Here is a 21,855-nt window from a genome sequence, read left to right as displayed (position 1 = left end):
ATATTAAGCTGGAAAAAAAAATGCATTAAGTTTGTGCTGTTACATATCATTGAAGATTTGTGTCTTGATTGAATGCCTTCAGAGTTCAGCAAGAAGAAAAGCCCTAGCAACAAAAATGCACGTATGCACACAGGGAGTAGGAGGGGTGGGGGGAGAGAGTTTTAAGCATCTGGTAAAGTAGCAGCTTAAATGAGCATGAAGGCCGAAGTTTGCTGACTGTTTTATTGAGTCACTGTTGTACGCCCACCTTTTCCTGTCTTGAAACAGTTTTCAGTTTTGACTATCTGACATGACTAACCGTTGCATATCTAACAGATTACAACTGTCAGTGAGTCTCCCAAACGGGGGCCAGCGCCGTGTGAGAATGTGCGATCAGACGCAGGCAGCTCCCTTCATTTATTTCTTGTTAACGTTTTCATTCAGCTAAAGTCTGCGGATGATCTTGTGAAACCTCTGTGTGAATTCAGACTTTGAAAGATAAATAAATAAATGGAGGCTGACGATAGTACGTGCACAGAGCAGTTTCTCACCCTCACAGGAAAGCTGGGGGTTTTCTCAGTATTTCATTGATGGAATATATGTGGGGAAAACAAAAAAGTGTGTTCCAGTAATAATGATATCATCATATTACCCCTGGCATATGAAGGACAGGAGACACTGATTCCCTGTTAAAATGACTCCCAGGAGGAAAATACATTCTTTCCTCATCTTATTGTAGTAAAGTCAAACAAATGAAATGATAAAACTGTGTGAAGTAAATAACATGTGGCCACATTCTGCTCTCTGTCACACAGCTGCAAAACTGGAGTAAATTTTTAAATTATCTGACTTGCTTTGGACTTACACCACTTTCAATATGGCAAAGAATTTGTCTTGTCCTCAGCAGTGAATCACTTTTGTTCTTTCATTGTATGATGACCCATTATTAAATAAGAAACATTTAGATTGTCAACACATGGACGTATTCTTGACATAGAGTAAAACTGAAGGGGAAGAAAACTCCTATGGTCAGTTATGTTTTTAATTTTCCCGATTGTGGTAACGACAGGGAATAATTTTAAGCGTCTCTGATTCTTTACTGAACATGCATGTGACTGTTTTCATGTTGTAATCACTCATTCCTTGTTGTTTTTTTTCCCTTTGTAGGGAAGAGCTTTACTTTGACAATAACTGTCCTGACAAATCCCCCCCAAGTCGCTACATACCACAGAGCTATAAAGGTTACAGTGGATGGGCCAAGAGAACCAAGAAGTGAGTATTATATTCTTATTTTTGCACTTACATCTGCTTAATTTTGTTTACCAGAGACCTGTAAATGAAATATATGTCTTTGTCAAACATTGGTTCTTGCTCAGCAAAATATGTAAGTGCACGCTTAATTTGGAGTGTATTGGACCACACACATACTTGCCTTAAACACACACTTAAGTGTTTGGCTGAATTTGGGCAGTCACGAGCCTGATTCTCATTCACATCAAGGTCTTGATACATTATCTGCCACTGTAAATGAGAACTAAACCCACTGTATTTATATATGATCTGATTGAGGGATAGTAGACACAATCCTGCAGCATGCTGAATTCCCTAAACTCTTGTGAGCTTCCAGCTGAAGATGTTTAGAGCAAAATAGGAGACTCATCTTTCAGGATCAGTCCTAGAGCAGAGAGAACATATATAGTATAGTGCCTTTTTGTTTGCCCTTAAATTCTTTTGCCATCAGATAATTAATGCACCTGGTTAATCTCATCATACCTGAAATTGGTTTTCAGCTATGGACTCATCATAGACCCCTGGGGGCCAAAGATAAAAAAAGCATATCAACAGCATGGTCTTTGTTTCTTATTTGTGCACAGAAAGTACGTTTTATTTAAACAGAGCCCAGCAGATTTTCACTCAGCACGTTTATCTCATAGCAGTACACCTTCCTAGCTTACTAAGAATCTATTTGCAGTGTTCACTGGCCATATTTTTATGACAATTGTGTTTTGTCGTGTTCTAGCAGTTTTATGGGTAGCACTTTTAGGTACAGTCAAGTCTGGTTAACACACGGCATTTTATACAGCTTTCCGTCTAGCACTCTCAGCTGGTAGCCGATTTCACATTGTATGGGTATCACTGATGACCCAGTGCTGGATTTCTGTTTTTTTTTGTTAATCTAAAGGACTTCTATTACTCTAAAGACTCTTTCTAAATTGATTGGATTAATTAGATATAGCTGTATTTAAATTACATTTAGAGATTAAGAATTATTTGATGAATAACTGCATTAAAAAGATCCCTATAATGGAAGCATCTCAAGTAATTATTTTGCCTTTGATCTGCACATACAAATGAGACCTTTAAGGAGCTTTCATGGAGTTTTGTTTACCACAAAGGCAGTAGAAAAACATAGACAGAATTCATGCAGTTAAGTGTTTCTCAAGCTAATACACGCTACGGTGTCACCTTCTCTTGCATTTGGAGTTCGGAACTGAAATGCCTTATGTGACAACTGTCCAGCCTGAATAACAGATAAGAAAAAGCAAGTAGCTATGGATAAATTTCATTATGTAAATACTTGTGTTGCTACCTGCTTACAGCTGAAGTGTCTGTCTGTCATAGCAAGGGGATTTTTGTTCTGACTTCTCTCCTAAGTTCATCCAGTTCCCATTTTTAATTTTCACTTGCACCTGGTGCTCTATGTAGCTTACTTGGAGACACTGGGCAAACTGCTTTCATAGAGTAAAAACCAGGAAGGAAGTTATGTATCATTTAGCCGTTCCCATTTGGAGGCTTCTTCCATGTATATATTGAGGCAACTGCAAAAGAGGGAATCTTCCAGCAGAGGACACAACCACTGCGGAAGAGCAGAGCGGTCTGAAAAGGATGCAGAGAACAGCTTGGACTATCCTGTGTAGCACAGAAAGGGAACCTGCTTGCATTGGGACTGACCATTTTGGTGGCCAGTGGACTAAAAGTGAGGCTGTGTTCATACAACTTAATAAGATTTTCAAGTTTTGATGGAGTTTTCTAGTTTAGACCTGAAAGGCCTCTTTAGATGATACCTGTTATTCTCAATGAATGGCTTTCTCAGTGAATAGTGAAGCTGTGCTCTAGGGTCAGTTTGGTTCTGCAAGTTCTGTTACTGCCATCTGATACTTTCAAGGCTACGGCACCTCCAGAATGACTAGTTATTAGAATTGAATTTTCAAGGAAAGAGCAGCTCCAGTGAGCTGTGAGAGTTTCACTGAAGTTCTGCTTCCTTCTGAGAGCCCCTGCACTCCTGTAGATTTATTACTGTTTGGTAGTAATCGTTCAAGAAGTGTTTCTGGCATTTACAGAAAATTAGGTGGATGGGGGCAATAAGGAATTAAATTCACTGAGGCGCTCTGATAGCTAATGTGTTTTTCTTAACAAATTATGTATCAGCAAACAGTGCCCCTCTCTGCCAGGATCTGTATTTCACTTCAACATCTCAGGCATGTTATCCTAGTTTTCCTCTCTCTGGCAGCTCAACCAGAGCTGTCACATCACAAACAACTTTTTTCTTAATATACACATCTGGCGTTGGCAGTTGGACCAACTTCATAAGAGCACATGATCATCATTCATTACAAGATTAAAAAGTACCCCATGGCATCATTGATGTTTTTTAACTTTGATCTTTTGCAGTTGTGATTCATCTCAGTTATAAGACTTCCCTTTAAAGGAACACAACCGATGACTTATTAGAACCTTCATTCTAAGTAGCGTAAACATAAAATTATGCACATCTTTACAAAATGTCATTTACTTTGTTGCCAGCTTATCATTTAAAGACATGACATCATGCTTTAGATCGTGAATTTGTAAGGCAAGGCACTCTGACCTTCTGTTGGCAAGTTGACTCGAGTGAACGAATGCTGCGTGCTTTCGAGCAGCAGTAGGAGCAGCAGCAGTACCATGACATATCATAATCATTTAGAGCCTGACTTCAAGAGTGCTGAACAGTCATGGCATGCAGAGACTCCAGTGCCATTTAGCTGTATTAAACATATGCTTGTAGAAGCTCACTGCCCTGTCTCTCTGTTACTATTGTAAAAATTTTTAATAGAGACAGTGATATCAGGTTGTCCTGTTAGGAAGACCTGCCCATTTCTGTATGAGAAAAGATCTTCTGTTGATTTTTCCTTGGAAAAGAGTTATTCATTTTTTATTATCTATTTCAGTCTATCTAAATTGCCATCCAGGGACATCTACTATGTTGTACAGTCTTTGTGCTGGACTGAGATAGCACACTGCACTCTGAGTGATGGAGTATAGAGGGGGGGTTGTATAAGATTTTTGGGAGTCACTGGGAAATCCTGCAGATACTTTTCTCTCCTCATATCCAGGATAAAACCTCTGCCATATGCAGATCTTAGCCAGCAGAGCTGCCTTCCAGCTGGGAGAGCTGAAAGGAGTTTTCCGGTGAAATAAGTTGTCATGAGGTCATAACTGACCAACAGATAGCAAGAGATCACTGTAAAGGAACTCAAAGAGAAAAAAAAAAACAGAACAATAAAACCAATAACCCCCAAACCTCTAGCTGAGCCCCCCTTGAATGCCTTTGCCTTACCTTATTAAAAATAGATAATGGTTTGTCCTTCTATAGGAAGTAGGAATCATGTCCTCTTTTTTTGTTTGCTTTTGGTAGAAATCCAATTAGGAGGGAAATCAGGAGGAAGGAGCAAGGAGAAGTCTGTATATTAATATTTTGCTGGCTTCCAAAGACTTTAGTTCTTATCTAGTTAAAAGTAGTTTCCAAAGCCACCAACCTCAATTTTCTCTATCAATCAGTGTGAATGGAAAAGTAGTTCTGAGTGTTGAACTGAAGCGTTTCAGTAGGGAGAAAACTGCTCGGCTTCATTCAGCTCCTGAATATTTCTCTGCCGCTGCAGCTTGCAAGGTGCACACGTGATGAAAGGTATGAGTAAACATCTCCTTTTTGTCTGTGTGCGCTGCAGAAGCCAGCGAAAGCTGGTGAGAGGGGTTCTGCTCAGGCTCTCTATTAACTATTTGGCTGACCCGGCTTATAAAACATAGATAAGTGAGTGAGATATTTGAGATTCCTCGACTTCAAACCATAGCAGTTTTTAGGAAGTTCTCCTGCTTTTCTGTCACAGGCGGAAGGTGGAGGGATAAGTCTAGGGTTAGTGGAATGTGCTTTGGAGTAGAAGAGCTTTAAATCTTTCAGGTTTGGGCTGTGTTTTGTTTTTTGTTTTTTTTTTTTTTAATTTTTTTTTTCTTTTTTTCTCTTTTTTCTTTTTTTTTTTTTTTTTTGTTGACTGCCTGTCAGGAGCTGGGCTGGTGGCCAAGCAGGAAATGACACATCGAGAGGCATTTGTGTTGTGCAACATTTTGTGGAACTGATGCAATGATACATTGTCTGTTTACGCATTCTTCTGCTAACAGCCTGCATGGCAGTAATTTTATTCAGGGACACATGGCATGCTACAGCAAGGAGCTAGATCCTTAACATCTCTTTCTGCAGAATTATCACAGCAGTTAAAACATGCTGTGTGTCCCCTGTTTAGAATATTCTCTGGCTTGCCTTCAAAAACCACTCTGCCAGGCCCCCCTTCCTTCCCAAGAATATATTGATTTGACTCTGGTTTCTTGCTCTGTAGTAAATTGGGGCAGTGCAGAAAGAGGGTTTTCAGAGCAAGAGAGAATTTTACAGGCAGGTTCTACCTGGTGCATCCACCCCAGATGGTAAATGTAGCATCACTGTTTTTTCAAGCGATGCATTGCAGACACTGAGCACAGAAGTTTGCATCAACGTGTTTTGGCATGGTGAGGAGGATTTTAATTACAGTCAATGCTAACTACCCTGAGATATGATGAACGAGTCCTGGGGTTTCATCCAAACCGAAGCTAGAAAATCTGTGACTCGCACTGGTGTCTTTCAGAATGACAAATCTCTACTGAGATCAGCTGGATTATTCCGGATTTCTCCCAGCGTAAGTGGGAGCAGAGGAAGGCAGAGTGGGCGGTCTGGCGGTTTGCAAGTTGCTCTAAATGACTTTGTGAAGCTCAATGTTTGCCTTATAATGCCCCTTTGTAAGAAATGAGGCAAAATGTGATTATACAGCCAAATAAATGTTCAGCGTGGCTATGCTGTGTTGCTCTTTCCTGTGACTATCATTAGCATATTTAAGCCTGACCACTTAGAAGCTGGGACCTGACCTCTTGTGCTGAGGTCCCCAGTAAGGAACTGCAGTGTTTCTGATATCAGTGGTACAACCCAGGGTCCTTTTGCAGTGTAAAGTGCCAGACATCATAGTTTCACTCACTATCATTTGCTGCTGGTTTATTTGTTTTGCAAATGTGCAGTTTCACAAGCCACACTAGTTGGGGACTGGAGCTCCTGAGCATTCCCAGAGGCTGTAAGAAACTGGTGGGATGATTCAAGTGTTCCTCATCAAAGGTGGCAGACATTATATACTCCAGTGGTTTAGGTTTATGTTTGAGATGAGTGTGTAACCCACAGATCAGTGCTTCTTATAGTTACGCCAACCACCATGCACGTCTTTGGAACAAGGTGAGCAGGAGGCTGTCGGGGATGGTAGCTGCATCCCAAGGACCAGTGGGTTCTTGTTTTTTCCACTGTGGCTAGAGAGGGGCTGGTGCATAAAAACTCTTCATCGGAGGAATAGACTATGAGAGTAAAAATAATTTATTTTCCAGTGATTGTAACTTTTGTCTGCTGGTGCACTGGGTAGGGTAAGATGAAAGTGAAACCTATTCAGCTCACTCATGGCTTGAATGAATACGCTGCAGTTCTGAAATCTCAGTGACCTATGTGGCACTGTATGGATGTCTCCATAGGAGGACATTGCTGCCCAGAGTGGTGACAGACTGACCATGTATTCACTGTTGCATGGAGAGGGAAAAGGCTTTGAGAAAATTAAGTAAAACAAATGGGCAAGTCTGAGGATAAACCCATTCTCTAATCTGTCCTCACCAGCAGTAATGCTGTCTCAGTTTTTCAACAGAACAAACTGTTTCCATCTCATTACAGAGGGAACACTGTTCCTAGTACCTTTAGCATATAAGATGACCATCATGGTGTTCTTTTGATATTGCAGCTATTGCTGTTTGTATTCAAAGTGTCTCTCTAAGCCACAAATAAAATCAGAATTCCTCTGCAGAGTTGTGCTGCGTAGTTGTATAAGAGAGTTTTGTCCTCAGTAGCTTACAGTCTCTGTGAAAAATTCTGATGGAAAAAGGGGTGGTAACTAAACAAATGAAGTCGGTGGTGGCAATGAGTCTATTTTGCATCTCCATACAGCACAACTGTCAGGAAAGGAAAAGTGAAAACCATTTTGGTAAGTCTGTAACTACACCGTGTAGGTACTATGGAGATAGATGGTGTAAAAAAAAGGCATTAATAGCTTTTCCCAGACCATTTTGTTCTGTACTTTCCTCCCAAGAGAACACTTGTACATCTTCTCTTTTGAAATGCATTTAGCTTGTTGCTACTACTGTGAGCATTTTATTCTCACACTTCAGTGTAACACCTCTTTTACCTCTCCCTCCGCTTTACAAAGTGGGTTGGAAGGTAGGGAACAGGGCATGTACATCTGGGTGTCACTGCATCAGAGTAAGTAGAGTACTAACGTAGTTCTTCCTTGCTGGCAGTCCTAAATTTATTTATAAGGTTTTTATAAAGTTTATTTTTAGTCTCCATATAAACTTCATTTTCCACTGAAACATGGTCATCCCAGACACAAAACACAGATGCTGATTTAACCAGACAAGGAATGCAGAAGAGGAAATGAGGATGAATATCACATTTAATTGAAATTTCAAAATGATCTCATGCTGCATTATATTTGGGATGCCGGAAACCTTACTCTTACGAAGAACTGTGTTTCTTAATGCATGTGTCTGCTGAGATCCCCTGTTTCATCTACAGTAGATCAGCTTACTCAGGAAAACAGTGTCTTGACTGAGGGTGGCTTTCAGCACCTCAAAAACTAGACATGTAGGGTAAGTTTCCTCTGAAGTGAATGAAGGGACACAGGCACTTGCAGAGGGTGATTCATCCCAGCTATCGTAATACCGATCTTAGAGTGCAGTGAACTACATTTTAAAGCTCTCTGTCCCTTTCCATTGATTATAAATGGAGGCTAGATGACTAGCCTAGACTAGGCACCCTGTTTTTGAGATGGCTGAAATCAGATGAGATTATGAGATACTATAGTCCTAAAGTGTGCCTAATGACTGCTGTGAAATTCAGACAGCCTGAGTTAACTTTAAAGTAGGGAGCTCAGGGAGGGTTAGCAATAGAGTCACAGATACCATGGAGCTCGATATGGATTAACCAGCTCCTTGGGTGAATGCTTTGTCTTCAGTTGAAATGTGAGCAGTCCATGCTACATTTCTGACAATGTATGGAATTGTTTAAAACTGTCTTTGAAGTGTCTATACAGCTGCCATAATGACTGCAATACACACATACCTTAAAAATTGATGCTATCACCTAAGGTGTCATTATCACCTCTTGCAGGATTTCAGTAGTCAAGTCCTGCTTGGGTCTACTCAGTTTGGGTTGTGTGAACTGCTCAGATTAAAACTCAGGTAATTAAGGCATGGCATTCAATAAAATTCTGACACTAACTAAAATAGCTGCAGAAGAAGCAACTTAAAGGTGATAATACACTTTATTAGGCGTTACCTAAAAGTGAAGAATATTGGGGAGCACATTTAAAGATTTTCCAAGTTTCGAACTTCCCTGCTTCACATCAGAATACGTTAATCATTCCTTCCTTTTCCATAGTTAACATGCTGCCCATTCTCCTTTGGTTCTGAGATGTAATCTTTCCCACAGTGTGGGAAGGCAAACCCTTTTACCTGATTATTGCCGGCGTAAATGTTTGTTGCTTCCATCAAACTCTTGTACCTTCATTTTGTGAACTTTGCTACCACTTCATAATACCCTGCTTCTTTAGTAGCCCAGCTAATTTAAATTCAGGATGCCAAGCAAGTATTAATCAGGGTGCTTGCAAGTGTAGAATCTGCTTCCTGCCTGTCTGTAATCCATGTGAGTAATGCCAATTAGTTGTCTGCTTCCTTAAACCTTCATACGCTTTCTCATTCATTAATTCCCACAGTAGTAGACATGGTCTTAAATGTCATGTGCAGTCAGAGGCACTTGATGGTGTTTAGTTTCATTGTTCTTGGAGCTCAACAAGAAAATCCTCACCTCTACAAGCACCAAGGAGTGTGCTGCGGAAGAAATGGATAAGTCCAGCTCTTGCATTTATAATGTAATTTGATAGAAATGGGGATCAAGCTCATTATATGTTGTGAGACAAGTAGGAAATTATGTACAACAGCTTCACATTGGTGCAGCATCTTCCTGGAGAGGATTAGGCACTGGCAGGCACTGATGTAGTGTATGTTTGTTTACATATGTTAAATACTAGATTAGATTTGCAAAAGAAGCCCAATTTTAACTGGTTATATTAAAAGGGATCAGAAATCCAGAGATTACCCATCAAAAAGGATAGTACTCACAATTATTTATTGTATTTTGAAAATTCAGACCTGTGTTTCTCAGTACAGAAGCTGGAAAAGAACAGAGACCTGAAAATATAATACACAATTGCTGTGTGGTACAAACCACTGGCAGTGAGTACAGAACATATTACATGTTTTTTGCATGTGTACATACATAACAAAGAACATAGGTTCAGATGCTTAGACAACAATATACTTCAATTAATTCAACAAATTTAGTGAATTTATCAAGCACTGTAGACATACAAAATGCAGTAGAGTTGGTTCCAGGTTTCTAGGATACAGTTAAATTAAGAATAATTTGACTTATCATTCCTTGGGCCTCTTACCACCATAAACTTTGGATCTGTGGAACATGCTTTTTTGCTTTTACATTGGACATTCTTCAGCTTTGATGATCTAGGCTATGGGTCCACTATGTGTCCCCTCCCAGTTCTGGTCTTTTTTGATGTCTTTGAACAATTGTTTGCAAAACCAATGCCATAATAAAATTGCTACCTCTGTACACAGAAATGTTGCCCACACCTCAAATACTGTGTTCAGTTCTGGGCCTCTCATTAAAGGAGAGATACTGGAGCAGGTCCAGAGAAGGACAAAGAAGCAAATGAAGGATCTAGAGCACAAGTCTTACAGGGAACGGCTGAGGGAACTGGGGTTGTTTAGTCTGGAGAAAAGAAGGCTCAGGGGGGACCTTATTACTCTCTACAACTGCCTGAAAGGAGGATGGAGTGAGACTGGAGTCAGTCTCTTCTCCCAAGTAAGAAGTGATAAGACAAGAGGTAACAGCCTCAAGCTGAACCAGGGAAGGTTCAGACTGGATCTTAGGAAAAACTTCTTCCCTGAAAGGATAGTCAGGCATTGGAACAGGCTGCCCAGGGAAGTAGTGGAGTCACCATCCCTGGAAGTGTTCAAAAACAATTAGACAAAGCCCTTAGTGACATGGGTCCTTGGGGAGTGGTTGGACTTGAGGGTCGTGAGCATCTTTTTCAACATAGTTGATCCTGTGATTCTACAGAACAGGGTTCAGCAATAGAGCTGTGAATATAAATGATTCAGTGTTTCAGTTCATCAGCTGAGCAGTCAAAAGGAAAATCCTTTTTATAAAAGGGCATACAGGGCAAATTTTCAGAGGTGCAGGGTGGATTGACTTGCCTAAATGCTAGATATGGTGGTGTCTCAGTGGGTCGTCTCTGGCCCATTGCAGTCAAGAGTGAGATGTGTGTTATGTGTTAGAGGCTGGTTTATCCCACCCTAACTATCTCCAAGTGTCAGTGTGCAGATCTCTGAGGGAGACTGTCAGTGAGCGCTAACTGCAGAGGGAATGCAGAGCAGCGTGGGCCACAGGCCTGGCGCTCAGTCTCATGCAGGTATTTAAACAATAAATCGGCATTAAACAATCGGCTTTAAACAAGCTACCTGCTTACTGGCAACTGCAGCAGCACACAGCTTTGAAATGCTTCTTTATATTCATTTTTATTGTTCTTTAAACCTTTTAAAAGGGGGCTTTAGTGCCTGCTTTTTCAACAGCCACACTGAAGGGCTGCTCTCTGAAGCTTGTTACAATTTAGGTTGTAGGTGAACCCCTCCTCGTTAGACATAAATAACCACTATGTGATCTTTTATGTTTTCCATGCCTGCTTGGTTGCAACTCTAAGGCACTTAACGCAGAAGTGCCTATCCTGCTTTAAAACATCTTTCCCCATGCTGATGTGCTTGTTACTGTTCCACTCCCAGAGGCTGTGGCCTCTACAGCTCAGCAGTAGTCTGGCTTTTATACGTAATCCTCATCAGCTTCACGGCAGACAGTTTAATTAGCCTTTATCTTTCTCTTTGGAAGAGTGAGCCCAGGGTATGTCTATTAGTGCCGTGAAGAGGTCTCACGCCACAGTATTCATTGCCTATGGTATGACCCACAGTCATAAGCACCTGTGAGAATTAGGATAATTGCAGCACATGAAGGATATACTAAATACTTGGTATTTAGGTAGGGTTTTCCTCTTGCATGTACTCATACCTATTGATCTATGTTATTAGTTTCACTCTCCTTGATATTTGCTATTCCTGAAAGATGGCAGCAAAAGAGAAGTGTGATAGCAGTTGGCTTGTAGAGATCGTCTTTATTATAGACAGGTAGCAGACAGGTTGGTGCTTGCAAAAACCAGATAACAGTGACCGTTCTTTAGACCCAGCTTAAGGGTGAAGGGAGCTTTCTGGAAGCGTGTTTACTTCCATGTGGGTGCAAAGTAAACACTTCACTAACTATATACATGCAACACTAAGAATTAAAATGAGAACTGTTTTTCTCTAGTGACTTGGTGTAAAAAAGAATAAATATAGATTTAAGGTATGTAACAAGGGGATACTTACATACCAGATAAATAATAACTTGTCATAAAAGAAATAGATCTTTTTTGATTAAAGGGCAGATACTTCTAGGTCTGAGTCTTGCTTTGTGAGTACACTACAGACAAAAATTACAGTAGGAGAAGTCCATGTCTGAGCACTCAGATTTGGGACATGCCAAGATTAAGGTTATCATAAAGTGCAACTTTAATTCATGCATGTCGTGTGTATGTGACAAAACAGTCCTTCACTGTAAAAGCATGTTCTGGTTTAGCCATAGGACACGCTCACTTGCTTTTATTCTTACTTTTTAGAGATCTAATGATATATATTGTTCAAAATGTTATACATAACAATATATAGTGTTCAGGTTGAGTTAGTGGTGAATGGTCAGTACTCCTGAAGAATAAATCTGAAGGTCTCATACCAGGCGCTGGGAAAAGTATGAACACACAGTGAATATGATCTGTGAACACTTTGGTTTAAGCAACTTAACTATTGTCACAACAAAAAATGGTGTGGCAGGAGCATAAAGTCTGTGGGCCAGCAATCAGCTTTGCCAAGCTGTAATCAAAGCTTTTAGCTGATAAAATCTAAGAAAACTCTACTATGTGAAATTTTATTTTTCAAAGTTTTATAATTTTACCAAATCTGGAAGGATTACAATGGAGATTCTGGAAAAAAACAAACAAACAAACAAAAACACCGAGAAAAAAGCCAAACTGCTGAATTTCAAATGTCCGTTCCAAAATACAGCAACAAAAAAAGCTTCTTGAGGAAAAGATTGCCAGAAATATTTTTCAAGGTGCTCCATTTTCCCTGTGCTAACTTATTTCAAGGAATGTCTGAGACATTTTGGTGGAAATTGAAGAAATCTGTTCTTTACTCATGCAAGAAAAAGTGGAATGCAAACAGTCAAAGTTCAGTAAACTTGCAAGCAACTGAAAATCGGGTCTTACAATCGGAAGCATTGGGCAGGTTTAATGATAGGCAGTCCTACGAGCCCACCTCTAACATAGTTAATCTACCGTGGTATTAATTTGCACTGAAGAATAATCCATTAGCTTCGGTGTAAATCCTGCATAGAAGATTAACTTGGCAGTTGGCAGGGTCTCCTCATGGGTTGCAGCAGTTCCAGCATCAACTTCAACAGGTCTTTGGCTGGTGATGGGCAGGCAGAGAGTGAGATGCCATCTCCAGGAGCACATGAGAGCATGACGTGACTCCTGCCTGCACGCTGGGGACATGTTGGAGAGAGCAACAACCTTTGTAAAAGATAAAACAAGAGCCACCGCAGCCTGCAGGGCTTCTGGAGGCGTTGCAGGTTAGAAGGCAGCATGCCTCCAGGCACCAGCATTTGGCAGGACTCTCCTTCCCCTCCCGTTGCCTCTTCAGAGGGGTAATTTGGTGTGCATACACTTCAACTGAATTGGCATGGTCCACACATACGTTGTGCAGGCTGCAACACACATGGAGCATGAGCAGAAAGAAGTTTGGGCTGGAGGCTGGGACTACTCATAGCTCCTTGCTGTGAGTGCTCCTACACCTCGGTGCCCCATTGCTGAACTGAGACTGACAATGTAGTCAGTAGTGCTTCTGAAAAAGAGTGTTTTTAGAAAAAAAACCCTTGTGTTTAAGGATGACAACCACAGGAAATTAACATAGGAAAAAAACCTCCGAACTTTGCCTTAAATATCCCTTGGGGCTGGCTATGCACTGCTCTCTGAGTCCCCCTTAGCTCAGGTAGAGGCAGCTCGGTCTTCGTCTGTGCACTGTCGGAACCTCAGGATGGGCAAAATCCAGGCCCAGTATCACTGCCAAGGTGGAGTCAGTGAATGTGGAGAAAGGCACTTCAGGCTCCTGAGAGCCTCCTGGGGAGGGTGTAGAGCTATGTAACATCTGGGGCAAATGGCTAGTCCTTCTTCAGAAATAATATGTGTGATAGGTGCAGCCAGAGGCAGGGTCTGTGGTGATTTGGATACCCTGATGTCAGCCAGTGAGAAACTACTTGTTACCTTTTCCTCTCCTACGTGACTCAGAGCTGCTGAAGATGTTGGGCCCATTTAAAACCTACAAGAGTTGTTTTAACAGGTTTGTAAATTGGAGGAGCTGATTAGAAGCAGGAAGTGTTGCAAGTTATACTTGAGATCTGCTCTCTCATAGAAATCTTTCCCTTCTTCTGAGCAAAACACACACTCTCTACTTGGAGCTGCCTCAAGAAACAGTGAAGGAAGTGCAGCAGTGAAGGGATGAGCAGAGAACTGCATTGTTTTTTATTTGAAGTTAAACTTCTCTGGAGACAGGTTTGAGTGCTGGGCAAAAGGTACCTTCATAGGCAGTTTTATTCACGTCACTGCTCCAACTTTGTTTAAGATTTCCCCCATGTCTTTTGTTACCACGGTGTTCCCGTCCTCGGGAGCCAAGCAGCTTGAGAGCTGAAAGGGAAGTGTTGTCAGGAGGGTGATTAAAACAGGGATTGATGCAGCTGGGAGCCAGGGTTCAGTCACCTCTCTGGGCCTCTGCATTAGTGTTATGTCAGACACAGTAGCTTTACCATGTGTGGCAAGTTTATGCATTTTTTATTGTCTGGAGCTGCCAGAAAACGCTGACCCCAGAGTGGCTGCGCTGCATAAGCGCTCAGCGGTGGAGGGCAGTGCGCTCTGCAAACCGTTTACGTTTCCCTCTTTAATTTGTCACTTATGGGTCATATCTTTTTATATTTACATTTTTAAATTAGTTCAGTGTGCCCTGTACTCGGGTTCCAGAATCCAGAATCCAGCTTTACGAGTTATTAAAAAATTTCCAAAACCCCTCACTTAATTTACGTTCAGTATGCAGAACAACTTAAAGTTCTGAGAGGGCTTCACATGTTTGTAAGGACACGAGTTCAGGGAGAGATTAGATTTTAGGGCTCATATGCAACATGGAACAATTACATCTGTTAGGTCATCTCTTCAAAGAGGATACTGTCTGTCAAGTGAAATCTGGCTCAGAATTTAGAAGGGAAAAAAAAAGTTTGGCATGAAGACTAAGCTGGTCAAAAATAAAATGGTTTCTCCAACATAAATTCCATTAGAAATAAAGCCAGATTCAGCAAATGCTTGAGATCTCCCATATGGACTGAAGAGCAGTTTTACATTGAAGTACAATGCAGTTTTTTGGAGTGTATTTGAGACAGCTCCTGTTTTGGAAGCCTGCACATCTTGTTTGAATGACGATTTAGACTGTATATAGCAAAAAACAATGTTAGCGTATCTGGAACATCAGCATAATGGCTGTCTGTTAGAAGAAATGTTTCTTTTTAAAGAGAACAAAACACTCCTACCCTGTGCCTTTTTTTCCCCCCTCCTTTAATTCTCACATCAGGAAGTTTTCAAGACCTGCACTCTGCAGCCACGTGAGTAAGTCAGGGCTGTAGGAGGATGGCTTAGTGACTGATGCATTTGGACGTGGGTTCTCCAGGTCTGTCATCTGCCTCTGACAACTTTATGACGTTTGAGCATTTGAAAATCCCTATAAGCAGATAACCAAACTTCAGTGGAAATTGCAAACCTCCTTCTCTCAGCCTCAGTTCCCATTATGTGAAATGCGAATTCTGGCACTACCCTACCCCAGAAATGACATGAATATGGGAAGAAGGTGAGGATCAATTTGTGTTTTTAAGACATATTCCCATCCAAGGTATATCACAATATAAGTCAGAAAGCTTCTATTTCCTTTAATAAATGGAAACATATTTATTTATTTATTTATTTTTACTTCATATTTGTCCATCCTCAAGATGGACAAATGGGTGCTTTTATTTTTTTTATATCCTGTTAGCTTTGAGCTCCCACCATATCTTGCTGCTCTATATTGCTGTATCAGAGCAGTGTAGTTGTTTTAGGCTTCAGATCCTAATCCCTTCAACTCCTTGAAGGCATTGCAGGAAGGAAAGGTGACTTGTAGGAGTGAGCCTCTCACTAAGTCAGCCTTTACTCAGATTTAAATACTTGGTGCTGCGTTCAGAGAATGGCAACTACCAGGCTATTCTAGTGCCTGCTTAGGGGCTCTACACTGGTACAGCCCAGAAAGATGAAAACCAGATAAAAGAGAAAGGCTGAAAAGATTAAACTGCTGGGTGGATAGGTATTATTTTCAGGTTCGTTTTATTTACCATTGGCTGGTCATTTACCGGTGACTGGTAAATGACTGCAATCAGGCGCACATGTTTTTATCAACCATACACTTTCTGACTTTGAGAAGGCCACTTGAGAGCAGCTGAGGGGAGGAAGCTTTACAACTATGGGGTAGCCTCCATGCGCACGTGTGTCTTGAGGGGTGGGGAAGGCAGCCATCCTTAACCAAACATTTGCAACCTGCCCTTTTAGCTGGAATAGGAAAACCAGCTTGACAAGAATGAACCGTTTCACCAAGCAACATTCAGGGGAGGTTGGTGGGATTTGAAACAAATCTCCTTAAGCAAGCATGAAAACAAGCTATTTAGCGCTCGTTAATGTCTCAGGTTAAACTCTTGAATAATTTATCATGGTTAGGCTCTTTTGGTTTCATTGGTGTTTTTCTAGTGACTAACGAGATGACAGCTACACATGCTTCTTGGTATGCCACTGTTCACAATAGAGTTTAAAGTTGTGTATTTGTTATTGATGTCATTAAAGTGATGGATTTGAGCTTGGTTTCTGAGGCAGCCGACTGGGTGGTTAGGACTAATTTCTAGCAATGGTTTCAGAGGTTGAAACCAAAGTGTGTATAAAAGGAAATGTTTCTTCTTTTAAGCAAATAATTTGAACCCAGATGAATGAAATTTAAGCAAGTGGGCATCAACTCTGAGTTAATTTTGACATACTTGTCTGGAAATCATCACCAATTAAAATATTTTTATGAGCTCGAATGTAGTATTGTCTTTCGGTGCTTATGTAAGAGAGGAACAAACTGCTTGTTTAACCCCAGCCTTGAGACTACTGGCCAGGATATATGACTGAAGTTACAACCATCTGGAGCTGCAGGGAGGGCACAGGCCTTGGCAAACCTCACTTTGTGAGGACAAGGCCATTTCCCTACCTGAACTGAAAAAACGTGAATTTGAATGGATTGCTCGCACCCGTTGAGATGCGCAGCTCACTTGAAAACGAATTCGCCAAATACATTTGACATGTCAGTCTTGGATATGCAAAGAGGACAGGAGCAGCTCTGGAGCCTGGGAGTCCTAGTTCAGAGTAAAAATAAATCCCGTGGGTTATTATAATAAGGTTCTTTCATGTGCTCCTCCAGACTGAACAGCTAGCGAGATAGTTCCTTAATTTGTACACACACCTTTCACACCTGCACATAAAGAAGACCTTTGATACCAAGTGCTTGATGGAGTAACAATATGAGTATGTGCAGAATTCAAAGGATACACACCATGCTCAAATATTATTATAGCTTTTTAGGCTCTACATATTTAAAATACTAATGGATGCCTGCCTGATGGGGAGGAGCAGTCTCTGCATTGTGAATTTGGCCTTTTCATGAGAGCACCATTGTTTTTTGTTGTTTTTACATTCAAAGACAGTTGAAATGTTGAAGGCTTGAGTAGAAATGTCTGTTGTGTGTTTCCAGCCACAGTCTCACTTATTCAATGAGACAGACTTTTAACATTTACATTTTTCTTACTGGTCTTCACTGAGGTTTTTTGCACTGTTTTTCATTATGTATATGCCTATATATGCATATATCTACATAATAGTACTACATGCTTATGAAACAGCGTATCATGAGGGTTTTTTTCCATTCCATAATTATCATTTGGTTCCTGTGTAGTAGTGTATTTTTCAGGCTGCCAACATTAGACAGATGTTCAAATATTTCAACACAAACAATATATTTAACTTACAGAATCATTATAGGTTTGGTATGTATGCATGGAATTTGCTCTACTGTGAAGTGTGAACACTAGCCCTTTGCACCACTTCAGTCTGAAAGAAGGTAGACCTGAAATTGCACCTAATTTCAGCCTGCAGTTGAGTCCATACTGAGAAAATTTCAGGGCTTAAGTAAGACGCATGATCAAGTTACAGGGGATGTCTGTGTTTCCACATGTCAGCTGAGCCACAGCAGCTGCCCAGTAAGGTGTTCTTGGCCCACCATAAATGCAAGTTGATTTGGTTTAGCTTAGCCCTCAATAAAAGAGGCTTAAGATAAGCAGGATTGCTGCACACTTGCCACAGGCAGGGAACACATGTGCAGATGGTTACCATCCAGGTCCAAGACATGGTAACCCATTCTACTCCAGGAACTGGCTGTGTATCTGGATGGTTTTGTACTGGCAATAGTGAAGCCCATTTTTAGATCAGCATTTACATTCTCTTTTAAAAATTAGTTGTTAAATCCCTTAACATAGCTGGGTTTGTTGGCTTGCATAAAGACAGTTTGCCAGTTCTCTGTCAGCCCACAAGCACTGTTGCTCACAAGAGAATGGCCTTTTGAGGGGTGCATTCCAAACCAGATTTATTTTACTTCTCAGTCTGGCTGGGGAGAGATTTCTTCTGAGAAACTTTGACGAGTATTTTAGGACCTAAATTTTACCAGTCTTCTGAGATACAGCTTGCATATAAAATGTGCTTGCATTGGAAGCTACTGGAAGCTATTGGAAAAATAGCTTGCATTAGTTTACCTTGAACTCTGTAATTCTCACAGTCTGTAATATTTAGCATATAAGAACCAAGAGCTGGTTTAAGAAATGTGCTTTTGAAATCCTCTGTGGCCTCCTTTACTTGCTGAGTAGGGCGAAGTTGCAACAATTCTCCAGGACACAGGCAGCAAGCACGATCGTGAGCTGCGTGCACGAAAGTGAGACTGCACCATGAGCGTGGGCAGACCATCAGCCTGGCTCAGTAAGTTGCAGTTCAGCATTGCTTTTGCCTTTTGATGTAATAACTCATCTAGGTATTTCATCTCAGAGTGAGTTACCTACACTTGCACCTCTGGATTTATAACAACATATCGTTAATCTGCTCTTCCTTAACATGTTACAACCCTCCTTAGACAAGGGATTTGAGAAGGTAGTGAGTATGGGTTTTCTACTTTCTGCAGCTGCTTTGAACTAGAGGATTTCCAGTTCCTTAACTAGCAATCCTCTGGGTCATTCCCACCCAGTAAGTGGTATCTGTTCCTAACAAACTTTCGGTGTCCCTAACAACATTTGATTCTTATACATGTAAATATGGGTGGTTCATGGATGTTCGTAAACGTGCATGTCCATGGGGAAGCTCCCATCTTTTTCCTGTGGATAAAGATAAGATTTTTATAAGGGAGGAAAAGAGAGGGTAGGTCAGATCCTTCCTGAGCTCAGGTGGACTTCGCATTCAGCAAAATGGGAGATTTAGGTAGAATATAAGGAGTGGTAAGACACTGGAACAGGCTGCCCAGCTCAGGCTGCCCTGTCCCTGGCAGTGTTCAAGGTGAGGTTGTAAGGGGCGTTGAGCAACTTGGTCTAGTGGAAGGTGTCTCTGCCCATAGCAGGGGGTTTGGAACTGGGTGACCTTAAGGTCCTTTCCAGTCCAAACCATTCTTTGATTTTATTTCGCATGCCCATGTAACAGTGCAGGAAGTTGATTAGCAGAAGCTACTGCAAATAGAGTAGGGAAAGCAGAAGGTGTCAGGGTGGAGGCATCTGCCATAAGTGCTTTAGCTCTTCAGGTCTCCAGGAAATTGGGAAATTTTTGAGCTCTTCAGACCAGCATGACAATAAATCCGTATCAGGGGAAGGCACATGACTCTGCCTTGTGCATCTTCTAGCAGGAGGAATCCCATGGGCAGGGGACCTGAGGGCTCCTTGGGTGCTGTCTTCCAGCCACGGCTGTGCTGTCTAAGGCAGACACCATTCCCCAGTGCTCCTTTAATCAGCATCAGTCAAAATGCATCAGGCTTAGCAGAGTCCTGCTCCAGGTCAGCAGTAGCTGTGGTGAAAGACAAGTGATTAACAGCAGAGAAAGGCCAGGCATGATAACCTTGTCAGCCGGCACAGCTGTAACGTGAAGAGGCCACATGACCAAAGCCCTGACTGTGTTGGGCTTGCTTACCCCCCATGCTGATGGTACGTCCAGGCTTCGTGATGAATAGCAGGGGCTGTGGACAGTGACCAGTTTTCAATTAAACATCTCGCATAGATCAGCTTCTGCTTTGGAAACAGAAAGTGAGCTCCAAAAAAGTCAGCTCCCATTTGCTGAGTGCCTAAACAGGATTTATTTTTAAAGCTTTATTTAAAAATTTATAGAGTTTGTTGTGCAAAAAATAAATAAATAAATGTTAGACTGAGTGAACTCTGCAGCAATGTCAGAAAACCCTGAAAACAGAGGCTTCTCCTGGAAATACTGACAAGAGTACTAGCCATAAACCTGCTGCTGCAAGACCTAGTTGGTCATTTCCCACCTTAGCAGTGTAAAACAGTTCAGATCTATTAGAAAGGAGAAGGCCTCCAGGCTGTTTTAATCTGGAATTCTACAGCCTGACATTAATGAGGAATTTTATTTTTTTTTTGACAGTTTTTGGCCAATCCATTTCTACGTTGCAGACAGTAATAAACTGTCAAGTTGTTTGTGAAAAGTTTGGCGCCATGCATTTCTAAATACAAGGTACCAGAGCAGTCACTGTGAAATCCTGTTTCAGTTTGGCTCACAGTATTGCAGTGACCTTTTTTGTTGTCTTTTGTTATTAATAACTTGCTTCTTTGTCACTTCTCCATGCTGCCCATATAAATATTTCTGAAACAGAGCCTCTTCTATATGCTAACCTTGTCTTTCATTAGCAACAGTGAACACATGGGAGTAATTTGGGATGCCAGGTGCGTTCTTCTGTTACTGTCCAGCATGTCCCTCCCTTTCCTTGCAGTGCTGATGTAGAAAAGTTCACGTAGAAAAGAAAAGCTGTGGAAATGGTGAATCCTCTCCTGCTGTTCCACACATGTTGGCCAGGGTGTAACCATCAAGTAAAGGGTACCTGGTAGAGCCAAGAAATAAGTAACTTCTCCAGTAGCACACCATCTGTAAAGGCTTACAGTTCACAGAGAAGTAGACTTAAATGTCTAGTGCTATTAGAGCTAGAGCAATGAAAGGTTAGTGAATGGCAGGAGGTAAAAGCATCTAAAAATACATGTACAGCAAGTGATACGAGAAGAAGAGAAAAATAAGACAAAGATATCGAAAAAGAAATGTTTGCAGGTCTGTGTTTTCTGGAGGAAGCCATGGATTAGGTTTGTAAGGAATCAACCATGGAAAAACGCAGGGAAAAAAATAAGTGAATACTGTTTATTTGTGCTGCTAGGTGATAAATATTCCCCCCCCCCCCCCCCCCCCAGTTGCTCCATTAAATGTTGTCCTTGGGTGGCATGGTTTAGTGGGAGGTGTCCCTGCCCATGTCAGGGGGTTGGAACTAGATGATTTTAAGGTACTTTCCATTCCTGACTATTCCATGATTCTAAAAGCCAAGGATCCAGGATGTTTTGAATTTTATCAATATTAATCACATTAATTTAAGTTGTGATTTCTAAGACATGAGACAGAGCATAACCCAGAGTGTTCTAGGACCTACTAAGAAATGCTGAGCAGTGCTCATGGGAAGGAAATGATATCTAACAAGTCCATAATTTCAAGATTAATTGATGAAATGTCCCATTAAATTGTTATTTTCAGTGTTGACAATTTTCTGTAGACCTCAGTACAGGGCAGATAGACTCCTTCCTGGCCTTGAGAGGAATTTGCCTCTCCAAGAGTATTACTCATCAATTCTGAAGCATTGTGAGTCATGTATTTAACATACTTTTTACCCTGTCTGACATGGACAAAAGAATCCAAACCTGCATAGAGTAGTCAGGTACATCCAGTGTGTACAGCTGTGGGGGAAAAATGCTGTAACAGGTTCCATCTGAAAGAACTAAGAGGAATGGAAATCCCCGTCAAGATGGGAACCAACAGACTGCGCCATTTCTGGAAAGACCAAGGGAACACT

At 41.2% G+C, this 21,855-nt stretch overlaps 1 protein-coding gene across 5 annotated transcripts in view; it reads left to right on the top strand.

Annotated features, from left to right (window-relative positions):
* The window catches only part of RUNX2 (RUNX family transcription factor 2), a 162,406-nt gene that overhangs the window by 11,964 nt on the left and 128,587 nt on the right, over positions 1-21,855 (top strand). For all 5 annotated transcript variants that reach the window (XM_061460988.1, XM_061460986.1, XM_061460985.1 and 2 more), the window contains exon 3: positions 1,147-1,251. In XM_061460988.1, coding sequence (XP_061316972.1) covers positions 1,147-1,251 — 105 coding nt within the window. The remainder of the gene's footprint in view (positions 1-1,146; positions 1,252-21,855) is intronic.

This window comes from Pezoporus flaviventris, unplaced genomic scaffold, assembly GCF_033815535.1.
Source record: "Pezoporus flaviventris isolate CSIRO_AGI_PZ_B2104156 unplaced genomic scaffold, CSIRO_AGI_Pfla_v1 ptg000031l, whole genome shotgun sequence".
Classification (NCBI taxonomy): domain Eukaryota; kingdom Metazoa; phylum Chordata; class Aves; order Psittaciformes; family Psittacidae; genus Pezoporus; species Pezoporus flaviventris.
This window is presented reverse-complemented; position numbering and strand designations above follow the sequence as displayed.